Source organism: Sminthopsis crassicaudata, chromosome 4 (genome assembly GCF_048593235.1).
Source record: "Sminthopsis crassicaudata isolate SCR6 chromosome 4, ASM4859323v1, whole genome shotgun sequence".
In the NCBI taxonomy this organism is placed as follows: domain Eukaryota; kingdom Metazoa; phylum Chordata; class Mammalia; order Dasyuromorphia; family Dasyuridae; genus Sminthopsis; species Sminthopsis crassicaudata.
This window is the reverse complement of record NC_133620.1, coordinates 474,921,925-474,941,355: the sequence shown is the minus strand read 5'-3', so window position 1 is coordinate 474,941,355 and position 19,431 is coordinate 474,921,925. Positions and strand designations below refer to the sequence as shown.

Genomic DNA, 19,431 nt, shown 5'->3' with positions numbered 1-19,431 from the left:
GAAAGAAAAACACAGAATTTATCATTCCCCTGCAAAGGTTAAGGAAATTGAGGAAATTGTGAATGTAGAGGAATATTATTGTCCTGTAAGAAATGAAGAATGTGGGGCAGCTAGGTGGCGCAGTGGATAGAGCACTAGCCCTGAATTCAAATTTGTGTGACCTTGGGCAAGTCACTTAACTCTAATTGCTTCAGGGGAGAGAGAAAGAGAAAGAGAAATGAGGAATGTTAGAGAAGCAGCAAAGATTTATATGCACTGATGCAGAGTGAAGTCAACAGAACCAAGGGAACAAGAGATACAATGACTCCAAGCATGTAAAAAACCAAAAGGGAAAGTTACAAAGTTCTAAAGAGCAAGGATGGCTCAGAAGAAGAGACCAGGCCCGCCCCGTGCAGGAGCAGGAAGGCCACACAGAGCACCACACAGAATAGATTTGGAGTCTTTTTTAATGTATTGATCGATTCTACTGATTTCTTCCTTTTTTTTTCTTTTCTTTTCTTTTCTTTTTTTTTTTTTTTTTGTCTTTAAAAATATAAACCCCTTAAATAGGATTAGAGATTAAGAATGACAAGAGGCTTAAGCGATTATCTCATACAGGAATTCATCAAGAACATTCTTTAAAAATTACTCTATTCCAATATAATGTATTTATTTTAAAATCCTATAAGGGTTATTTTATGCATTTAAAAGTATGATACTTGAAAGGGATCTATAGGATTATTCAGCCTGCCAAAGAGATCTAGAGCACAAGAGAAAGATCTCTGTGATCTCTCTGATCTCATCAAATCTTCTCATTTCACAGTGGAGGAAATTGAGGCTCAAAAAAACCAAAGTGATCTACTGGGACCAAAGAATCTTTGCAAAACCGGAAGCCGTCTGGGATTATTGATCATCTAGTCCCGCCTTCTCATTTCAGGGGTTAGAAAAGAAAATCACAGCCTCAACGTTTTCCAATTTAGTGCCTTCAATTTCCAAACTCATGCTCCTCCCTCTTGTCTGGAGTATAAAGGACAGCCGAAGAAGGCCCTCCAGAGTCAGACTTATACCTAGAATGGAAGAGCTGGAAGGGGTCAGTTCGGATGGGGAAACTGAGGCCGAGAGAAGGAAAATGACCTGTACAAGGTGATCCAGATCCTGCCAATAAATGTGACTTTTCCATCACAAGAGCGCTCTTTTGCTGTTCTTGCTCCCCAGCTCTGCAGCGCTGACAGAATTTGCCCAATAACTCTGAGAAGGAGGCAGTGGGAGCGTCTTGGTTCCCTCGGCTGATCAATAAACACGTTTATGCTCCCAGCAAGCCTTGGGAAGAAGAGTCTATTAATAGCCAGAAAAGGAACTTGGGGTTGGGGAACTTGGCAGAATTTGAACTCAGCTCTTTCTGGTGCGGCTCCAGCACTTTCAGCACCACCGCAGCCGGGCAGCTCCGGGGCGTTAGCCAGGCCCTCCGGCCATTCAAAGGCCCAAAAGCAACAGCCCCGGCCTGACTCCAGCCTGTGGGCCACGGGTGGGTACAGCAGAGTCGCTTCTGGGCAGCCCCCTTGTGCGGAGGAGAGCACTGAGGCTCAGATGCCCTGACTGGGGGCCCCTGTCACGCACTTGGAAGGGTCCGAGGCCCGGGTTTGCCCTCCAGGCCCCCACTCCCTTTATTCCCCGGGTCTCCGAGGGCCCAGCAGCAGCTGCTGCCATTTCCGGCTGCCTGAGGCTGGCCGAGCGTCCGCTCCCTGCGCCTGCAGCCTCGCCCGGCCTGCCCGCGGAGCCCCAAGGGAAGGGCCCGGGCTTCGGATGCCCCCCACGCCCGGGCCTGCGGCCTCCGCGCTCCCGGCAGGCCCCAGCCTACCCGGCGGCTCCTCCCCCCTTCCCCAGTTCCGCCTGGGAAGAGCGTCGGGGTGTCAGGGGGTGCGGGGGGAGGGAGGGCGCGCTTCCCCCAAGATTCGGAGCGGCCCCCTCCCCCGCCCGAACATGCACACGCACGCACACACACGAATGCACACTCACGCTCACGCAGGTGTGCGGGGACTCCGGCCTGGCACAGTACCTGCATTGCCGTCCGTGGCTCCGAAGGGCGCCCCCCTCCAGCCACCGGGCCGGGCGTCCAGGCTGTCGCCCGGATCTCCGGGCTGGGAGCCGGGGCCGGCGTCCGGGCAACTCCCCTCGGCCATCTGTCACCCGGCTGCGGCTCCGGCCCCGAAGCTGCCCCTCCCCCTAGGAGGGAGCCGCGGCCAAGGCCGAGGCCATGGCCCCGCCGGCCCCGCCCCGCCCGTCCGCTGGCTCGGGCCCGCCCCGCCCGGCCTCTGCTCGCTCGGCGTCGCCTGCGGCCCGGGCTGCGGTGGGGGCTGCGGAGGCTGCGGGGGTGCCGGGCGAGGGCCGGCCTGCGCACGGCCGCCGCGTCCTGCGGGAGCCGCCCGGGCGGGGGAGGATCCCTCGGGGGAGGAAAGGGCAGTGGGCGGCTCGCCGGAGCCCGCGCTCGCCGCCCGCTTAAAGGGCACCAGCCCCGAGGCCCCCTCCCCCCCGCCGGCTCCCGGTGTCCGGTGCCGCCCCGGGCCCAGCGGGCCGCTTTCCGGCGCAGCTCGCTGCGGGGCGGCCCGGCCGGCCCCGAGGGCCCCCGAGCCAGCTGCCGCAGCAGCTCCCCCGGCCCTTCCTTCTCGGTCGGTCATAACCGGGGTGGGGGGGGGGGTTCTGCCCCCGGGAATAAGTTCCCGAGAGAGGAGAGGGGGCAGGGCGGACCTCCACCCTGGCCCAGGAACCCCTAGGAGGGAGGCCGGGGTGAGCCTCCCGCGTCCTCATTTTGCCGGGTTTGGAAGGACGGAACTCCCAGCCGAGCCTCCGAGACTCCGGGCCTCCATTTGCCATTAATCGTGCTATTGTTATTATTACTTTAATTTCAGTGCGTGGATAAAACATGCCTTAAGCGCCTATTGTGTACGTGGTACTGGGCTAGGAATAGGAAAGCGGTCCCTGCCCTGGAGCTCACGGTCTGGTGGGGGAGGCGAAGGATAACCGAGCTCCGGACGGTGTGGACTCCTCATTACACCCCAAACATCTCTGGCAGACTTTCCCATCACCTGGGAGGGCACCGCCATCCCTCCCAGCCTCCAGACCCTTCTCGTCCAAGGTCAAGATCGCAAATGTCAGAACTAAGATTGAATCCCAAAGCCAGCAGCCTCCTTCCCACCACCCCAAGCTCTCTCCTGGTGGAGATTTCCTTCTGGGTCCCTTGCCCTCTCTCAGCATCAGTTCTGTTCCTACAGAAACCCCGGCATTATCTAAACAACCACCACCAAACGGGAACAAAAAACCCAACGCAAAATCGTTATTATTGTCTTTGTAATTTGGGAGTTTTATTTGGAGGCTTTCCCTGCAGAGACCTCAAGGTCTTTAAAACTTGTGGAAACAAAGACTGCGGAGAGTTCCTAATTAGAGAACGGAGGCAGACCCATCTAATTTGAGGAGTTTTGCCTTGTCTCCCCCCCCCCCCCCTTTAAATTCAAACCATGGATTAAATCTTCTCTCCTCCGTTCATGGCCAGGGTTCCCTCATCTCTGAGATGCAGCAGGGAGACATGATGGAGTCATAGCTGAGCAGTGTGTGCTTGGGCCTAGCTCTTCCCGTGTGGAACAGGCTGTTTCTGTTCAGCAGCAGCAGCTCCCGATCCAATCCATGGCCTTTGTTTTATTTCCTTATTTTATTTTTTCTTATATACTAGCTGGGAATTTCTTGTCATTAGAACTCACTTGGAGGGGCAGCTAGGTGGCGCAGTGGATAGAGCACCAGGCCTGAATTCAGGAGGACCCGAGTTCAAATCTGGTCTCAGACACTTAACACTTCCTAGCTGTGTGACCCTGGGCAAGTCACTTAACCCCAGCCTCAAAAAACAAAAAACAAAAAACAAAAAAACAAAACTCACTTGGATGACAGGACATTCTGTGGAGTCAGTGGCTGCTTCTTCCTGCGATTAATTGCTTTTAGTGTATTGTGAATGAAAGTGTTTCGGACAAACTTTAAATTAAAAAACAAAAAACAAAAAACAAAAAAAAGCATACTTGGTTTATCCCCTGAACTGGAGGATGCTGGGTGATTTTTCTGCACAGACTTCAGCAGATTGCCCGGCTGATGCTCTTTCCCATGATACCTCCTAAAGGAGGTGCCTTGGGAGCCAGTGTTCTATGACTAGTGCCTTGGTTAAGTGGAGCCTTTTGGCTGCAGACGCACAAGTGGGGATCTTCAGAAAGGTCTCAATTTCTAAAAGGCCTCAGTCAGTCTCTGTGCCTTCTCGTGTCTTTCACAGACTCCTTCATCCGTGGTATCTGGTGAGAGACCCCACAGTGAGGGGCAAAGTCCTGGGGCTTTCTCCCTTCTGTGCCCAGGTGGCCCCAAGAATCAAACCACGGTCCTTAGCCCTCTGCCTTTGCTGTGAAGGGAGTGGGTTACCCTTCCACAGGACTCCACTGTGGGGGAAATTCAAAGGAGCCATGTTACATCGGCTCTAAACCAGACTCCATGCGGCTCTCCCCCAACACAGGCCCGGGGTTCTTGTTTTCATTTGGGCAAATCCCTGCAGTAACATCCATACCAGTAGAGAAAGTCCACATAGGTCACCATCTGTAAGGACCCTTGAGAAGGCTGAAGGTGGAAGGATTGTCTTTCCCCCAAACCTTCAACAGGTCAGGGACAGAGAGTTTGATCATGCAGTGCTTGAAGGAGTCTCTGAAACCACCTCACTTAAACCCCTTCATTACAAACAGAGGACGAATACAGTGCAAAATGTTGCACACTTTGATTAGGATTACACTCCAGTAGAAGGCAGAACTCAGGCCCGAGCCCAACTGGGAATCCGGTCCTCCTTCTACACTCCCTTGCTGCCTTTCACTGCTTGCAGGGTTCTGGGGGGTGGATGGGCCTTCATGTTCAAGGTCATGGAGATGCCCTTCATCCCCTCAGAAAGGAACCAGAGCTGGTGAAGGATTGACCTCCCCGACAGGAAAATCCTACTGCCATTTCATCTATAAAAATGTGAGCCCAAGAACAGGAAGCAGACACAAGAGAAGGCCTGCTCTGTCTCTGGGGGCAGGTCTGGAGATCACAGGGCCCGGGCAGGCTGGCTTTCATGTAACACCCTGCAAATGATGGAAGGACCGAGTGTGGGAGAGAAGTTCCAGCCTGGCTATCGCCAGCAGCCTGGGCCTGGGCTCTTGCTTTCATCCATAAATGCTCTCTCTGTGTGTGTGTCTCTCTCTCCTTGTTCCTTTTCTTTCTCCTCCTCCCCCTCTCCTCTTCCTCTTCCTCCTTGTCTTCTTCTTCCTCCTCCTTCTCTTCTTTTTCCTTCTTTATTTATTCTTTTCTTCTTCTTCTTCTCCTTCTCCTTCTCCTTCTCCTTCTCCTTCTCCTTCTCCTTCTCCTTCTCCTTCTCCTTCTCCTTCTCCTTCTCCTTCTCCTTCTCCTTCTCCTTCTCCTTCTCCTTCTCCTTCTCCTTCTCCTTCTCCTTCTCCTTCTCCTTCTCCTTCTCCTTCTTCTTCTTCTTCTTCTTCTTCTTCTTCTTCTTCTTCTTCTTCTTCTTCTTCTTCTTCTTCTTCTTCTTCTTCTTCTTCTTCTCCTCCTCCTCCTCCTCCTCCTTTCTTCTTCTTCTTCTTCTTCTTCTTCTTCTTCTTCTTCTTCTTCTTCTTCTTCTTCTTCTTCTTCTTCTTCTTCTTCTTCTTCTTCTTCTTCTTCTTCTTCTTCTTCTTCTTCTTCTTCTTCTTCTTCTCTCTCTCTTCCTCTCTCTCTCTTTTCCTTTCTCACTCCCTCCTATCCTCTCTCTCCTCTTTAACTCTTCTCTCTCTCTCTGTCTCTCTCTGTCTTTCTGTCTCTTACTCTCTCTGTCTGTGTTGCTTTCTCTCTCCCCCTCTCCCTCTGTCAAATGAAAGACTGAGTACCACACAGATGCTTTTAGGATCTGAAAGAAAACACAACAAATGGCGCAATGATTAAATGCCCCACAGGCCATCCTCTAAGTGAGGGTATGGAGAGAGAATTGCCACAGTCATTTTATTTAAAGCTCCTCAGAGGCCTTTGCTGTAATATTTCTGCATTGCCCTGGGATCCATGGAGGTGTCAGCAGAGGGACCAGCAAATCCTTCAACTGGGGCCATAAATCAGGCGAGAACATTAAGCAGGGCGAGTGTAGGAAGGGACAGGCTTGCATTTCCAGCGGGCTCAGAGCCAGTCTGCGCCATCAGAGGAGCTGAGACAGGATTGGGGCACGCAGGGGACATTGGGGCAGACATCTCCTAAGGATGTGCCCGCAGCCAAAGTCCCCACTCCTCCAAGACCTTCCAAGCCGTGTCTGTGAATAAAGCCAAGCTCAAACTTCCTCAGTTGTGGGGCCCAGCGGCTTTCCCAGATTCCCACTCCTGCCCCAGGCAGTCAATGCACAACATTTACTAAGGGCCTACTATGTGCTAAATGCTGCTGATACAAAAGCAAGCAAAACTCAGTTCCTGCCCTCAAAGAGCTTACAATTCAATAAGGAAAAAGATGTACAAACCACTGTGTGCACGCAATATTAATGGAAGGGCATCCTTAAGGGAGGCACCAGCAGCAAACTACTGCGGCATGTTCTCCTGCGCCTTGTCTAGTGTGTTAGCTAACTCTCCTGTTCAGGATTCATCTGAAAATTGGGTGAGCTTGCCATCTATTAGTTTATCTTTAATCAAAAATGTTCAACAGAGGGGCAGCTAGGTGGTGCAGTATTTAGAGCACCAGCCCTGAAGTCAGGAGGACCTGAGTTCAAATTCGGCCTCAGACACTTAACACTTCCTAGCTGTGACCCTGGACAAGTCACTAACTCCCAAGTGCCTCAGCAAAAATAAATAAATAAATAAATTGAAAATTAAAAAAAAAAATCAAATAGTGTTGCTCCCCAGACTACCCCTTCTAGAGACCCCCCACCACAGTGATATTGAAGGATTAATGAGCCATGTTTAATTATGGGTCATTCAACCATTGGTGCTTCTGATGGAACCTGAGGTGTTGTGCTCAGCTGGGAGTCATTCAAAAGTATGGGGCAGCAGGATGGGGAAGGGCTTCCAGATTGGCTCATGTGAGGGTCTGCTGAGGGAACTGGGAATGTCTGTCCCTGACACCGAAGGAGAGAGGCAATGGCTTCTAACAGCAGAAGGAAGGACTGCCATTGAGATGACATATAAGACAAGGAGTAAATTTTGAGAAGAGGCAAATTTAACTTCCTAAGTGTGAAAGTTGTGCCAGAGTAGAATGGGCCTCAGACTGTGACCTGAAGGGGATCCCGCCTTATAGATGGCTCTGCCCTTCCTGGCCATGGACTCGGGTCCAGTTTAGCAGAGATCAGAGGGCCATGGTTTAGTTGGACTAAGGCAGGAGGCACCAGGGAGCCAGATGTGTGGAGAGAGCCCAAAGCCCACCCACTGCCCCAGACAATCAATAGTTTGGCTCTACCTGGAGGGCTAAGTAATGTCCTAGACTTCAAGCTGGCTGGCTCTTTAAACCAGCCTTAATTCACTGCCCTTGGATGGCCAAGTTGTTCCTTAAAGCCCATAATGAGGCCATCGAGGCAGGGAAAGGTAGGACAAAGAACAAGCAGTAGGATCCAGAAGCTCTACATTTAAATCCTGCTGCCTTGCACGTCCAGGTTGCTCCATAAAGCCCACAATAAGGGCCATCGAGGCAGGGAAAGGTAGGAGAAAGAACAAGCAGTAGGATCCAGAAGCTCTACATTTAAATCCTGCTTCCTAGCGAGCACCCTGATGGATTCATCCCTCTGGGCCTTTGTTCACTCAAAGCACCCCCCAGTCTCCCCACTTAAGACTGGGGAAAGGTCCATCAAAACCAAACAAGACGACATTAATGCAAGCTGTTGCCCGCCTCCTGGTAAGTTTGAGCACCGAGATTGACTAGTTTCAAGTTGGTCTCCCCTTGATTTGTGAGGGTTTTTCTTTTAGCCCTTTAATAGAGAGGAAGAGGAAAATGTTACATCTTTCCTGAGCTTTTGTTAGAATGGCCCTTCAGAGCTCCAAAGGACCAGAGAAGTGGGCAACACCCACAAGCTGGGAGAAGCAGCCCGTTCTGGTGAAGTGACGCAGGATCACATTCAAGTTCAAAAGCAACTCCGAGGTCAGATGGTCCAATCCCCTCATTTCACAGATAGAGGAAACTGAGGCTCAGGGACTTGCCCAGGGTCACACAGATAGTAGATTGCCATATGGGATGCAAATTAGTCTGGTTTCTTTATTGCATGTATGAGGAGATAAGAGCCAGGGGTTAGGGTGTCTTCCCCAAGGACATCCAGTGAGTTACAAAGAGCTAGAAGTGGGATCCTTTCTGCTCTTTCTGGAAGACCGCATCGCCTCTCTCCGGAGGGCTTGCGTCCACTTTTCTGCTCCGTCCCAGGCCTACCACATAGCAATGTTCAGCAAATGTTTATTTTTTCTATTATCATAGCAAAGAAGTCCGAACTTTCGCCAAAGTTAATATTTCTTTCTATGAAAGATTAATAATGGCTCATATTTATACAGCCACATTTTCCTCAGGAGGCCAAACTGAGTAGCTTACGCACACCAGCTCATTAATCTTTATAATACCTGAGTGGCATAAGGAGGGCTTGGTTATAACATCTACTGAAAACCAGCATTCCTCCTGACCTGGAAGGTCTTACTTCTGTCTTGGGGGGAGGGAAGGGACACGGACTGTGTCTAAATGCCAAATTCAACTGAAGAGATCATTGGACCAAAGGTCAAACTTGCCTCTAGGTAGACACAGAGGCAGGAAGGCTAGTGAGGGAAAGGGGAGTTTTCTTCCAGGATTCCCATGCTTTCCTTCCAGGGTAGTACAATCTCATTTTTCTCCTAAACACCGGCATTGACCAATGACCAAATCAGTCATTCATGCTGCTGTGAATGTTTGTATCGTCATGTAGAGAAACACATAGGGCATCTTGAACAAGCTGCCTTTCATTTCATTTCCAAATAACAAATATCTGCCATTTTCCTGGAAGAGAAAAAACATCTTTCCAAAGAGCGCATAAAAGTGAAAAAAAAAAAAGATTTTGCTTCAGAAAGGAAGAGGATGAACGATGATATCTAGCATTTACACAGTTTTAAAGTTTGCAAAAACTCTGTGCACATATTCTATTTGATCCTCATGTCAATCCTGTGAAGTGGGTATTGTTATTATCTCCACTCTATAGTTAGGAATATGGAGGTGAACAGAAGTGAGGTGACTTGCCTATGGTCACACAACTAGGGAGGATCGGAGGCAGAATTTGAATTAAAGCCTTTCTACATCTGGCTTCCTGGGCTCTATCTAGTGTAGTAGAGATAGTAGTGGTAGTAGTAGTAGTAGTAGTAGTAGTAGTAGTAGTAGTAGTAGTAGTAGTAGTAGTAGTAGTAGTAGTAGTAGTAAAAAGAGGAGGAGGAGGAGGAGGAGAAGGAGAAAATGAAGAGAAAAAGAAGAAAGAGAAGAAGAAAAAGAAAAGGAAGAAGAAGAAAAAGAAGAGAAAAGGAGAAGAAAAAGAAGAAAAAAGAAGAGAAAAGGAGAAGAAAAAGAAGAGAAAAAGGAGAAGAAGAAAAAGAAGAGGAAGAAGAAGAAGAAGAAAAAGAAGAGGAAGAAGAAAAAAGCCCTTTCCTAAGCAAGGAGGAAAATAATGAGGAAGAAGATACAAGAAAATAAGAATGGGGAGTAAAGAAGAGGAGAAAGAGGAAAAGAGAGGAATAGGAAGAGTAAGAAGACAAAAGAGAAAGGATGAAAATGGGAAGGGCAGAGGAGAGAGAAGAAGATATAAGGGTGGAAGAAGATGAAGTAGAAGGAAAAGGGAATAAAGATAAAGAAGGGGGTCACACAGTGCTTCCTTCAGAGTTACCATTACCAGAGACTTAATTTAAACTCATTTCCCAGCAAAGGTTGAACAATGCCATCCTGATGCCAAGCACTACCCTGGCCATCCACAACTTGCTGTCCAACACCCCTGGTATGAGAAAAAGAAGATTTTGTCTTCCTCCACAGCAGTATAAACTTTCCAATTGGGCAATCTATACAGACTCTGTGAGCACATTTTCTTATCACTTTGGCAAAGCCAATGGTTCCTTCTCCCTTCTCTCTATCATTGTTGCCCATACATAGGACCCTGGATAACAGGTTACAGACTGATATAATAATAATTGACATTTAGAAAGTGTTTTAAAATTTGCAAAATTTCTTCTGTATCTGATTTGAACTTCACAACACAGCTGTGAGGCAGGTGCCATTTTTATGTTACAGACAAGGAAACCGAGGCCAAAAAGGTGACATGATTTGCTCCTAAACAAACCTAAACAAAACCCTCCTCACTCCGAGTCTAGCGCTTACTCTACTAGATCACGCCCTGCTCAAATTTGGAAAGTATAAAGTCCCAGGAGAGGCAAGGGGGGCATTTTCAGGAAAGATCAGTGACAGCACAGACCTGAAATTGAGAACATCCCATTTTCTTGGCTCCATTCTAGTATCCATAGCAGGTCCTCAATGAAAGCATAACTCTCCGAAATGACCTGAATACATAGGAATTGATGGGACAACTTAGGAATGGGTCACTGTTCTCTGCAGAAGGATCACACACACACACACACACACACACACACACACACACACACACACACACCTGCTGGATTCCCTTTGACTCCAAATGGGCGCATGTTCCAAGGAGATTGAAGGCAAACACAAAGAACAAGCATGTTCCATCATTACATTGCAGCAACACTTCCTGTGATAGTCAAAAACTGAAAAGGAAGTATCTTACTTTCCAAGAGGGAACAACTGACAAAATTGTAGACCAGGTCATGACATATTATCATGAAATAACAAGTGCTGAATGTAAGGGATTTGGATGAATATGAAATGGTTTGTATAAATTAACGTAGAGAAAACAGTCCAGAGTTCCATCTATGCAATGATGACAATAATGTAAACTGAAAGAAAGAGCACTGAAAGGAACTCAAGCTGGGAATTACTGAAAAGCCCATGAATGTCCCAATGAGAGGAAAATCAAACATCCTTCCCTCTTTTGGGTGGGGAAGGGAATGATAGAGCACAATATTACTCCATTGGGTGTTGGGTCTTTTAAGTTACAAGAAAAAATTCAATTAAGGAGAAAAGATAATATCCCCAAATGAGTGATAGAAAAAAAAGGCATCCATGAACCTTCTTTGATATTTTTTTTAAGGAGAATGGAAAATAAAAGAGCAAAGTCAAGTCCATCCAAAACCATTCCATTCTCAAGATCACGTCTTTGGAAACACAGTCAGGGCTGTTAATAGAGCACAATAGAACTACTGAGAGAGCCCTTCTGTCTCGGTAGGTAGGGGACCAGAGGAATTGACAGAGTGAAAGCTTTCAGGGTGTCAATTTTAATTTCATCCAAGGTCATTACTGCAGATCCCGAGGAACTCCAAAGAACAAGACATCTCATGTGTTTCTTATTACAATGCCATAATGCTCCACAGCTGCCGGATCGATCGACTGGAGCATGACCCTGATCGTGTCTCCCCTCTCTCCCACACACACTCACAAATCTTCAGTGAGTTCCTGTTACCACTAGAGTAAAATCCAAAGACCTCAAGGTGGGACCTCAGACCTACAATATGCTTCTCTCTTCCTTTGTGTATGGAACTATTCGTCTTCCTCCCCCTCATATCTCCCCATTTCAGTCGAACTAGAACCGCCATCTTGTTGGTATGACAAATATCGATGCTAAGATCACAGCACTTACGTTTGGATCCCAGCATTGCCTCTTACTTCATGTGTGATATTGGGCCACTTCAACTTTCTGAGCCTCAGTTTTTTAATCTGTAAAATGAACAGATTAGACTATATGACCTCTGCACTCACCAGATCTATGACCCAATGATTTAATGATCTTTCCTGACCTCCCACAAAATTCTTAGCTTTCTTTAAGGCACAGTTTAAGCATTGTCTCCTACATGAAACTTTTCCAGTGCTCCATCCTACCCCTCTTTCTTTCTTCTGAAAACACTTGGCATAGGTCGCCCCTCATTCAGTGACATTTTCACCCAGATTGAGGCAAACTACTGGCTAGAATGTACTCAGATTATAGAGGAAACTCTTGAGCTCTTTCAAGTTTCCAATATATTTAAAAGTTATTTTGAGGAGAGATGTCATATAGCCAAAGCAAAAGTAAAGGAAGAGAATATCTGATCCCCAAACCCTTCAGTAGGCAAAAAAAAGGAATTGAGTGTATAGACCCATATTAAGAGAGAAAAAGCTAATCTAATAGGGAGAGTCAGAGATGTTTTTTTTTTTTCCTCCCCAAATCAGGCTAGAGCAGGAGACAATAAACTGATTAGGGAGAGTTTCTATAATTTTAATTATACTCCCAGAGCCTATTCAAACCTTAGCTTTGAAGCCAAAGCAAGATTTAATGAGGAAACCAGCCAGTATTAGTAAGAGGTAGAAACTGGCCTGCTCTGACTAGGTCTTGGGCTGAAGTCAAAATCATGGAACCTAGAGCTGGAAAAACTAGCAGAGGCAGATGTCAAATTTGTCTCTGGGCAAGAATCTCCCATCTTCCAAAAGAGATCTTCCTGCTTCGGAGGGGAAGCTCAGGGAGGGAAACCCCTTAGGGCATGAGCCAGGCAATTCTACCTTTGGAGAGCTTTGATTATTAGGAAGAATTTCCCCTTCCCTCTCCTGACATTAAGGTGAAGTCTTTCCATGGTTTCCACCCACTGCCCATTTTTCTGCCCTCTAAAACAGTGAGCAAACGTATCTGATCGTCATCCACATACAAGTTCTCGTCTTCTCTATTTCAGACTAAACATCCTAGTGCCTTCTTTGGTACTGATATGGAATAAGTCCTGGAACTTCCATCATCCCAACTCCCCTCCTTCAGATCCCCTCCTTCCTGAAATGGAGCACCTAGAACTGAATACTACACTTCAAGTGTGGTCAAAATACAGTGGGATTTCTACTTTACTTCCTAGTCCTAGAAACAGACTCTCAATTCACCTCAAATAGAAGATTAGTTTTCTCATTGCCTTCTCACACATTATCTAGCCCGTCAAATCCCCCAGACTTTTATCAGACAAGCAGCTGTCCAATCAAGACTCCCTATCTTAGAATTTTTAGAGCCCTAGTGTAAGAGCTTAAAATGTGTTTATATGAATTACATCTCATTGGATCCATCTCAATACTCCGTCCTGGACATAATTTTTGGACCTCGATTATCTGGATCTCTGCTGTGATATCAATCTCTTCCCACATTTATCTGAGCAGCTCACCTTTATGCCAGACACTGACAAACTGCTATAAGTAAGAGAGTGTGACCCAGAACTTCAGCGCGTTTTAGGAAAGACTTGGATGTGCTGGAGGGTCCTGGGGATGCTTAACCTGAAGAGGAAAGCCTCATGAGGAACATGGTAGTTGCCACGTGGAAGAGAAAATTGAGGTCTCGTTCTATATTGTTCTCCTCGGCCCCAGAAAGCAGAACTGAGCACAGTGAGTGGCCAGAGGATGCAAAGAGGAAGCAAACATTTCCTAAGAGAGCTGAGAAGAGCTGTCTCACATGGAATGGGCTTGGCTTTAGGAAAGAAGGCCGGTTCTGGTTCACAAAAGGTCTTTAAACAGAGGCTAGGTGCCCGGGGATATTGCAGAAGAGATTACAGTTCAGGTGGATTGGACTAAAGGGTCTTTAAATTCTCACCTCTCTTAAGATCTACCCTGAAGAGCCCAGCACAGATCACCTCATTTTTCCAAATGATGTTGAGCCATTAATGATGTTTGGGCCTGGTTGTTTAATTCATGCCAAAATGGCAGAATACTGGATCTGGATTCAGCTGATCGGCCTCCAATTCTGTCTCTGACCCAATGACAGAGTTATTGATGGTCTGTGGGCCTCTGCTTCCTCATCAACATGACAAGGGGCTGGGGCTGATGTCCCTTCCAGTCCTTCTAATTGTGACCCCAGGATTATAGTTAAAGGTTCTGGTTGCAAAGGCTCCCCAGAAAGCGCACCCCCGCCCATGAGTGCTGCTCCTCGAGAGGTATCAAGGAAAGCAGAGCCCCACTGGAGTCCTCAGGCTGCTGAGACAGGAAAGGGGTCCTCTGGGTAACAGACAATATTCCTTTTGTTTCGCTCGATTTCTTTCCCAAAGTTCTTTTCTTCCCTCCATATGAAGTGATGATTTCTTTTTACAACAAGGGCCTGAACCCAGCCCAGAAATCCCCAAATAAACATCCAGCCATTCATGGAATTCCTGGAGTCTTTCATACCGTCTCCACTTATCGATCAGGCCAATCCAAAGCCAGGGCCCATTTTTCCCTCTCTGGCTTCGCCTGGAGAACCAATCTATTTCTGAATATGTCCGGTCCGGGTCTGGTTAAAAGCGATTTTAGTTCCGATAAATTAACAGGAGAATGTCTCATTTTATAATTAATAAATATCGGCATTAATAGAGTGAAACAAAGCTGGCTTTCATTTCTTCACTCAGTGGTCCATTTGGTGAAGCACTTAAGAGGGGGCCAGTCCAACATACACATATAACCATTTTAATTACATCCTGTGAATTTATTTTTCCAGGGAGAAAGATTTCTCAGGGAAAAATGTCGATAAAAGTAACTTTAGAAGCCCTGTAATTTTGTGTGTGTTTCCTATAGGAAATCTGTTTAGTTTAAGTCCCAGGTTCGAACACAACTTCTTATAAAGCAAAGAGAGCTTTGGACAGAGTTGCTGACAGTCAAGGGAGAGCCATGCAGTCCTGGTGGAGCCTGGGGGGCTTGCTCCATTGAGACCTCTCCGGGATTCTGCCTCTGTACCTGTTCCTATTCGTTTGTTTATTCAAAGGTCTTCCTTCTTTGGGCCTCAGAGAAGAAATGAACAAATGAGCCTCTTGCCCTTCTTTTCAAAAATGGGGGATTATGGGTGCAGAAACATCGCATGCGGAGATTTGGATGATATACGGGTTAGCTTCCCTAAAATACTTCTTATTCTATCTCTTTTATTCTTTAGTAAATATTAAGTAATTCATTGGGGAGAAGGGAGGAGAGAATATACCCAGAAATTAAGATAGTGCAGGGAAAAAAAAAGAATTCTTCAAATGAAAGAAGAATAAGGAATACTTTTTTTTTAAGTTTTTCTTGCTTTTGGGTTCCTTAAATATTGACATCCATTCAAGTGAACAAGCATTCATTTCCTAAGTGCCTACTCGGTATCAAGTACAAGTTGCTTTTAAGTATTAAACACTGAGGAGATCATTATACATTTCAACAACAGCATTATATGATGATCAATTCTGATGGACATGGCTCTCGTCAACAATGAGATGAACCAAATCGCTTCCAACTGTTCAGTAATGAAGAGAATCAGCTACACCCAGAGAGAGTATCATAAGAAATGAGTGTGAACCACAACATAGCATCTTCACTCCTGTTATTGTCTGCTTGCATTTTTGTTTTCCTTCTCAGGTTATTTTTACCTTCTTTCTAAATCCGATTTTTCTTGTGGTTGGAAAAATCTCCAAGCCGCCTCACCCAGGGGTTGATAGTTTGGGTCATGGACCCTCTGGCAGGCTGGTAAAGTCAATGCTTTTAAATATAAAAAATCAAATCTACCACATTATAAAATATAAGGAAATACAATTATCAAATATAGGGAAATACAATTATTACAATAGTTTTAAAGTTTTTTTTTAATTTTCAAAATATATGCATGGATAATTTAATAATAGCCTTGTGTTCCAAATTTTCCCCTCCTTCCCCACCCCGCCGCAGATGGCAAGCTGGTTTATTTTATACCTCATAGAATTTTTCTCATAGTCCTTTTCTGCTCTTAGAAACACCCTATATAAGAAGGAATATTTTTAAAGAAAAAAAGAATAAAAGGAAGAAGGGAAAAACAATAACTAACATTTGTATAAATTATTAAGGTGTACAAAACATATATATATATACACATATATATGTATGTATATATGTGTATATATATGTATGTATATATTCTCTTCATTTCATCAGGAAAAAAAAATCCTAACATTGCATGTGTTGAAAAAGTCTGAAAGTCTATAGAAAATTTCACAAAGGTGGACTTCCTGCTTCAGTGATATGATGTGTGTGGGTATCTTTGGTTTCTTATTGGGGTCCATGCTTCTGTGTAATTTTACTATATTCATTTTGGATTGGACCACACATTTGTTCTTTTTTTTCCCCTTGGCTCTCATTCCTTCCCTTTGCATCAGACCATGTAAATTCACTGAAGCTTTTCTAGGGACTCAAGAAATACTAACTCTTCTAAGTAGATTCAATAAGCATTTATTAGACTCCTATGTACAAAGCAACCTTGAAGATCCATTTTTTTGCTCTCATGTCTGTAAATTGCTTTGCTAACTTTTAAGATTGAATAGAAATGAAATTTTCTTTCTACAGGCGATCTGGCCTTCTAGATGATGTTCACACACAATCATTCACCTCCCACCACAGGCTGGGCTTTTTACCTGGATGCTCTTCCTCCCTCTCCCCCACTTCTCGGAATTTCTGGTTTCCTGCAATCTTTTCTCCCTTCTATATGGGGAAGACTCATATGAGTTGGTCCATTTGAGTAGTTATGTGAGTTAGTCCATAAGAATTAGTCATGTGAGTTAGTCCATAGGAGTTAGTTATGTAAGCTTGTCCATAGGAATTAGTCAATATTAGACCTTGTCTAAGGTCCAGTGACAGTTCCTTCCCTTCACTCTCTCCAGACATTTGTTTGGGGCTTCTTGAGTCCAGTTACCAGACCATTGTTGTTCTTCTCTGCGTCCAAGCCATTAACTGAATGGAATATGACTAAAATGTTTGAGGGTGGGGAGGTATTCATAGTGTTTGAGGCAGATGGGGCAGGTCTTGAAACATCTTTGACTACAGTACCTTGGAGAGCAATCTCTGCTTGGATTTCTCTCACCAAGTCAATCTCCAAGCATTTATCCAACACTTCCTATGTACCAAGCACTGGGGATACAAAGAATAAATCCATCCGTATTCCTAAGGGCTCCCATTCTTCCTATTGGGGAAGGCAGTGAGAACATAAATGCAGCACGAATAGAAAGTCAATGAGTCAAGGAGGACAACCCAAGGGAATGGAAGTCACCAGCAGCCGGGGAAAGCTCCTTATAGGAAATAGCACCAGGTCTTCATCTTAAAGGAAGGGAGATGGTGGAGGGAAGGAGGATGGACATTCCATGAATGGGACAGGATCAGGACAAAGCAAGAGGTGGCAGATGGAGAGAAGGAAGAGAGAGGTCAATTTGGCTAGATTGCCAAATGGGGAGGGGCAATTATGTTCAGTAAGACAGGAATCGATATTTATTAAGCATCTACTGTGTGTCAGGTGCTGTATTAAATATTGGGGATACAAAAAGAGGCAAAAGGTCATCCCTCCCTCAAATCTAATGGGAGAGACAACAAGCAAATCAAAATATAGAAAGCAAGCTATATTTGGGACAAATAAACAGAGAGACTAAGAGGGCTTAGGAAAGGCTTCTGGGTTTGTTTTTTGTTTGTTTGTTTGTTTGTTTTATTTTATACATCATAGAATTTTTTCTCACTGATCTTTTCTGCTCTTAGATGCACTCTATGAAACACAGAATATTTTTAAAGAAAAAAAGAATAAAAGGAAGAAGGGGGAAAATAGCTGAAAAATAGCATTTGTATAGATTGTAAAAGTTTACAAAACATATCCTATATTCTCATTCATTTGCTCAGAAAAAAAAAAAAAATAAACAAATCCAATGCATTGGGAAAGTCTGAAAGTCTGTAGAAAGTTTCACACAGGTGGACCTCCACATAGGTGGAGATTTTTGTTGGAGGTCAGCAGGTACAAGTCATACCATAATTAATCAACTTCCTCTCCACATGTAAAAAGGAATACCAAGGGCTGGACCTAGAGTCAAAGGATTTCGGTTCAAGAACCAGCTTAGGCACATGGTAGTCTCAAGCAAGTCCCTGGACTCCTCTGAGACTCAGTATTCTCAATTGTCAAATGAAGGGGTTGGCCTTCTGAGATCTCCAACTTCTCTTCTAGTTTTAAATCCATTATTGCTCCAATTTCCTCACTTTACAGAAGAGGAAACTGAGTCCCAGGGAAGCTAAGTGACTCACTCCAGAGAAAGTGGTGGCCAGGTGGGACTCCAGTCTCACCTTCAGCACCTGTATTCTCCTGTCACTCCTGCAGCGGAAGGATTTCAAGCTGCGAGATCTCTTTTTGAAAGAGAAGCCCACTATTTATTTTGAAATTGTCCCAGAGACTCCATTCTCCATAATCCTTGAAAATAGGAAACAGACCAGAGGAATCCGGAGTATGCACCCACACCCGGCTAGGAAGCAATAAGGCTTAAAGGAGCCCGCCATGCACATTTGGCCAAGAACGCACCGTCGGCGTGGGGCTCGCTATTGCACCAGCACCAAAGTCAGGGGCTGCTTTCTAGAGTGACAATTACACGTGCAAACTGCTCTGTTTTTCAGTCCTGCTAAATGTGCCCCGGTTGTTCATGCTGAAACAGGTCACCTGGGGCTAGATCCAACTTTTGGGTGGCCGAGGAGAATTCCCCAGAGTTCATTGCTTCTGGTAGAGAGAGGGGGCCCTGGCAGGTTTGCTCTTGGAATGAGGGCCCTCGGCCCTACTTGTCCCCATGAACATTGGGAGGGACCCCACACGACCACGAGGTGTTTGACGAGGTCTTCCCTATTTTCGAAAAGCCAGTTTCTTTCCTATAAGCCCCGATGAGGAAAGTGAGTTGAGGACAAGTCATTTCCCCAAGGCACAGAACTACAGGCCTAAACCCAAGCCCTGATCCTGCCTACGCCACAGGCCCAAAGAGATCTTTGTTAGGATGCTGTGGCTGAGCAAGCATTGGTGCAGAATGGAAAGAAGTCTTTTCTCCAAGTGAAGACCTGGATTCACATCTTGCCTCTGGCATCATTTAGGAATTATTTATTTAGGAATACTTTTGGAAACTATTTTGGAAATTTAGAAATTATTATTTTAGGAAAAATCACTTAAATTCTCTGAGCTAAAAAGAAAAGAGAAAAAAAAATCTGTATGAGGGACAATGGATTATAGCAGACAGGAGAAGACGACTTAGGAATCAGGAAGAACTGGGTTCAAGGCTAGGGTCTGCCCCTAGTGGGAGCCTGGATATGGGATCATTTTCTTTCTCTGCCCTCCCACGCAATCCTCTAGTACTCAAAGAGGAAGACCAAGTACAGGGAAAGGGAATCTCCTCACTGGGAGGTCCCCCTCATGAAATCCCAGGTCCCTTCCCTTTTCATCCCATCCCCCCAAAGGGGTCAGTTGGCGGCTGGATGTAGCTATTTCACAGGGTGATTGGGAGGCTCAAATGAGATAATGAACTGAAAGCCACCCAGAGAGCTGAGTCTTCATTGTGCAGAAGATCCAGGGTTCTA

General features: G+C 45.8%; 1 protein-coding gene across 2 annotated transcripts in view; it reads right to left on the bottom strand.

Annotated features, from left to right (window-relative positions):
- The window catches only part of ASB1 (ankyrin repeat and SOCS box containing 1), a 28,743-nt gene extending 26,452 nt beyond the window's left edge, over positions 1 to 2,291 (bottom strand). Inside the window, exon 1 of one of the 2 annotated variants that reach the window (XM_074264441.1) lies at positions 2,036 to 2,291. In XM_074264441.1, coding sequence (XP_074120542.1) covers positions 2,036 to 2,159 — 124 coding nt within the window. In that variant the 5' untranslated portion in view covers positions 2,160 to 2,291. Of the gene's footprint in view, positions 1 to 1,995 lie in introns of both variants that reach the window. The other variant, XM_074264442.1, reaches the window with a different exon arrangement.
- Between the last annotated feature and the right edge of the window lie 17,140 nt (positions 2,292 to 19,431).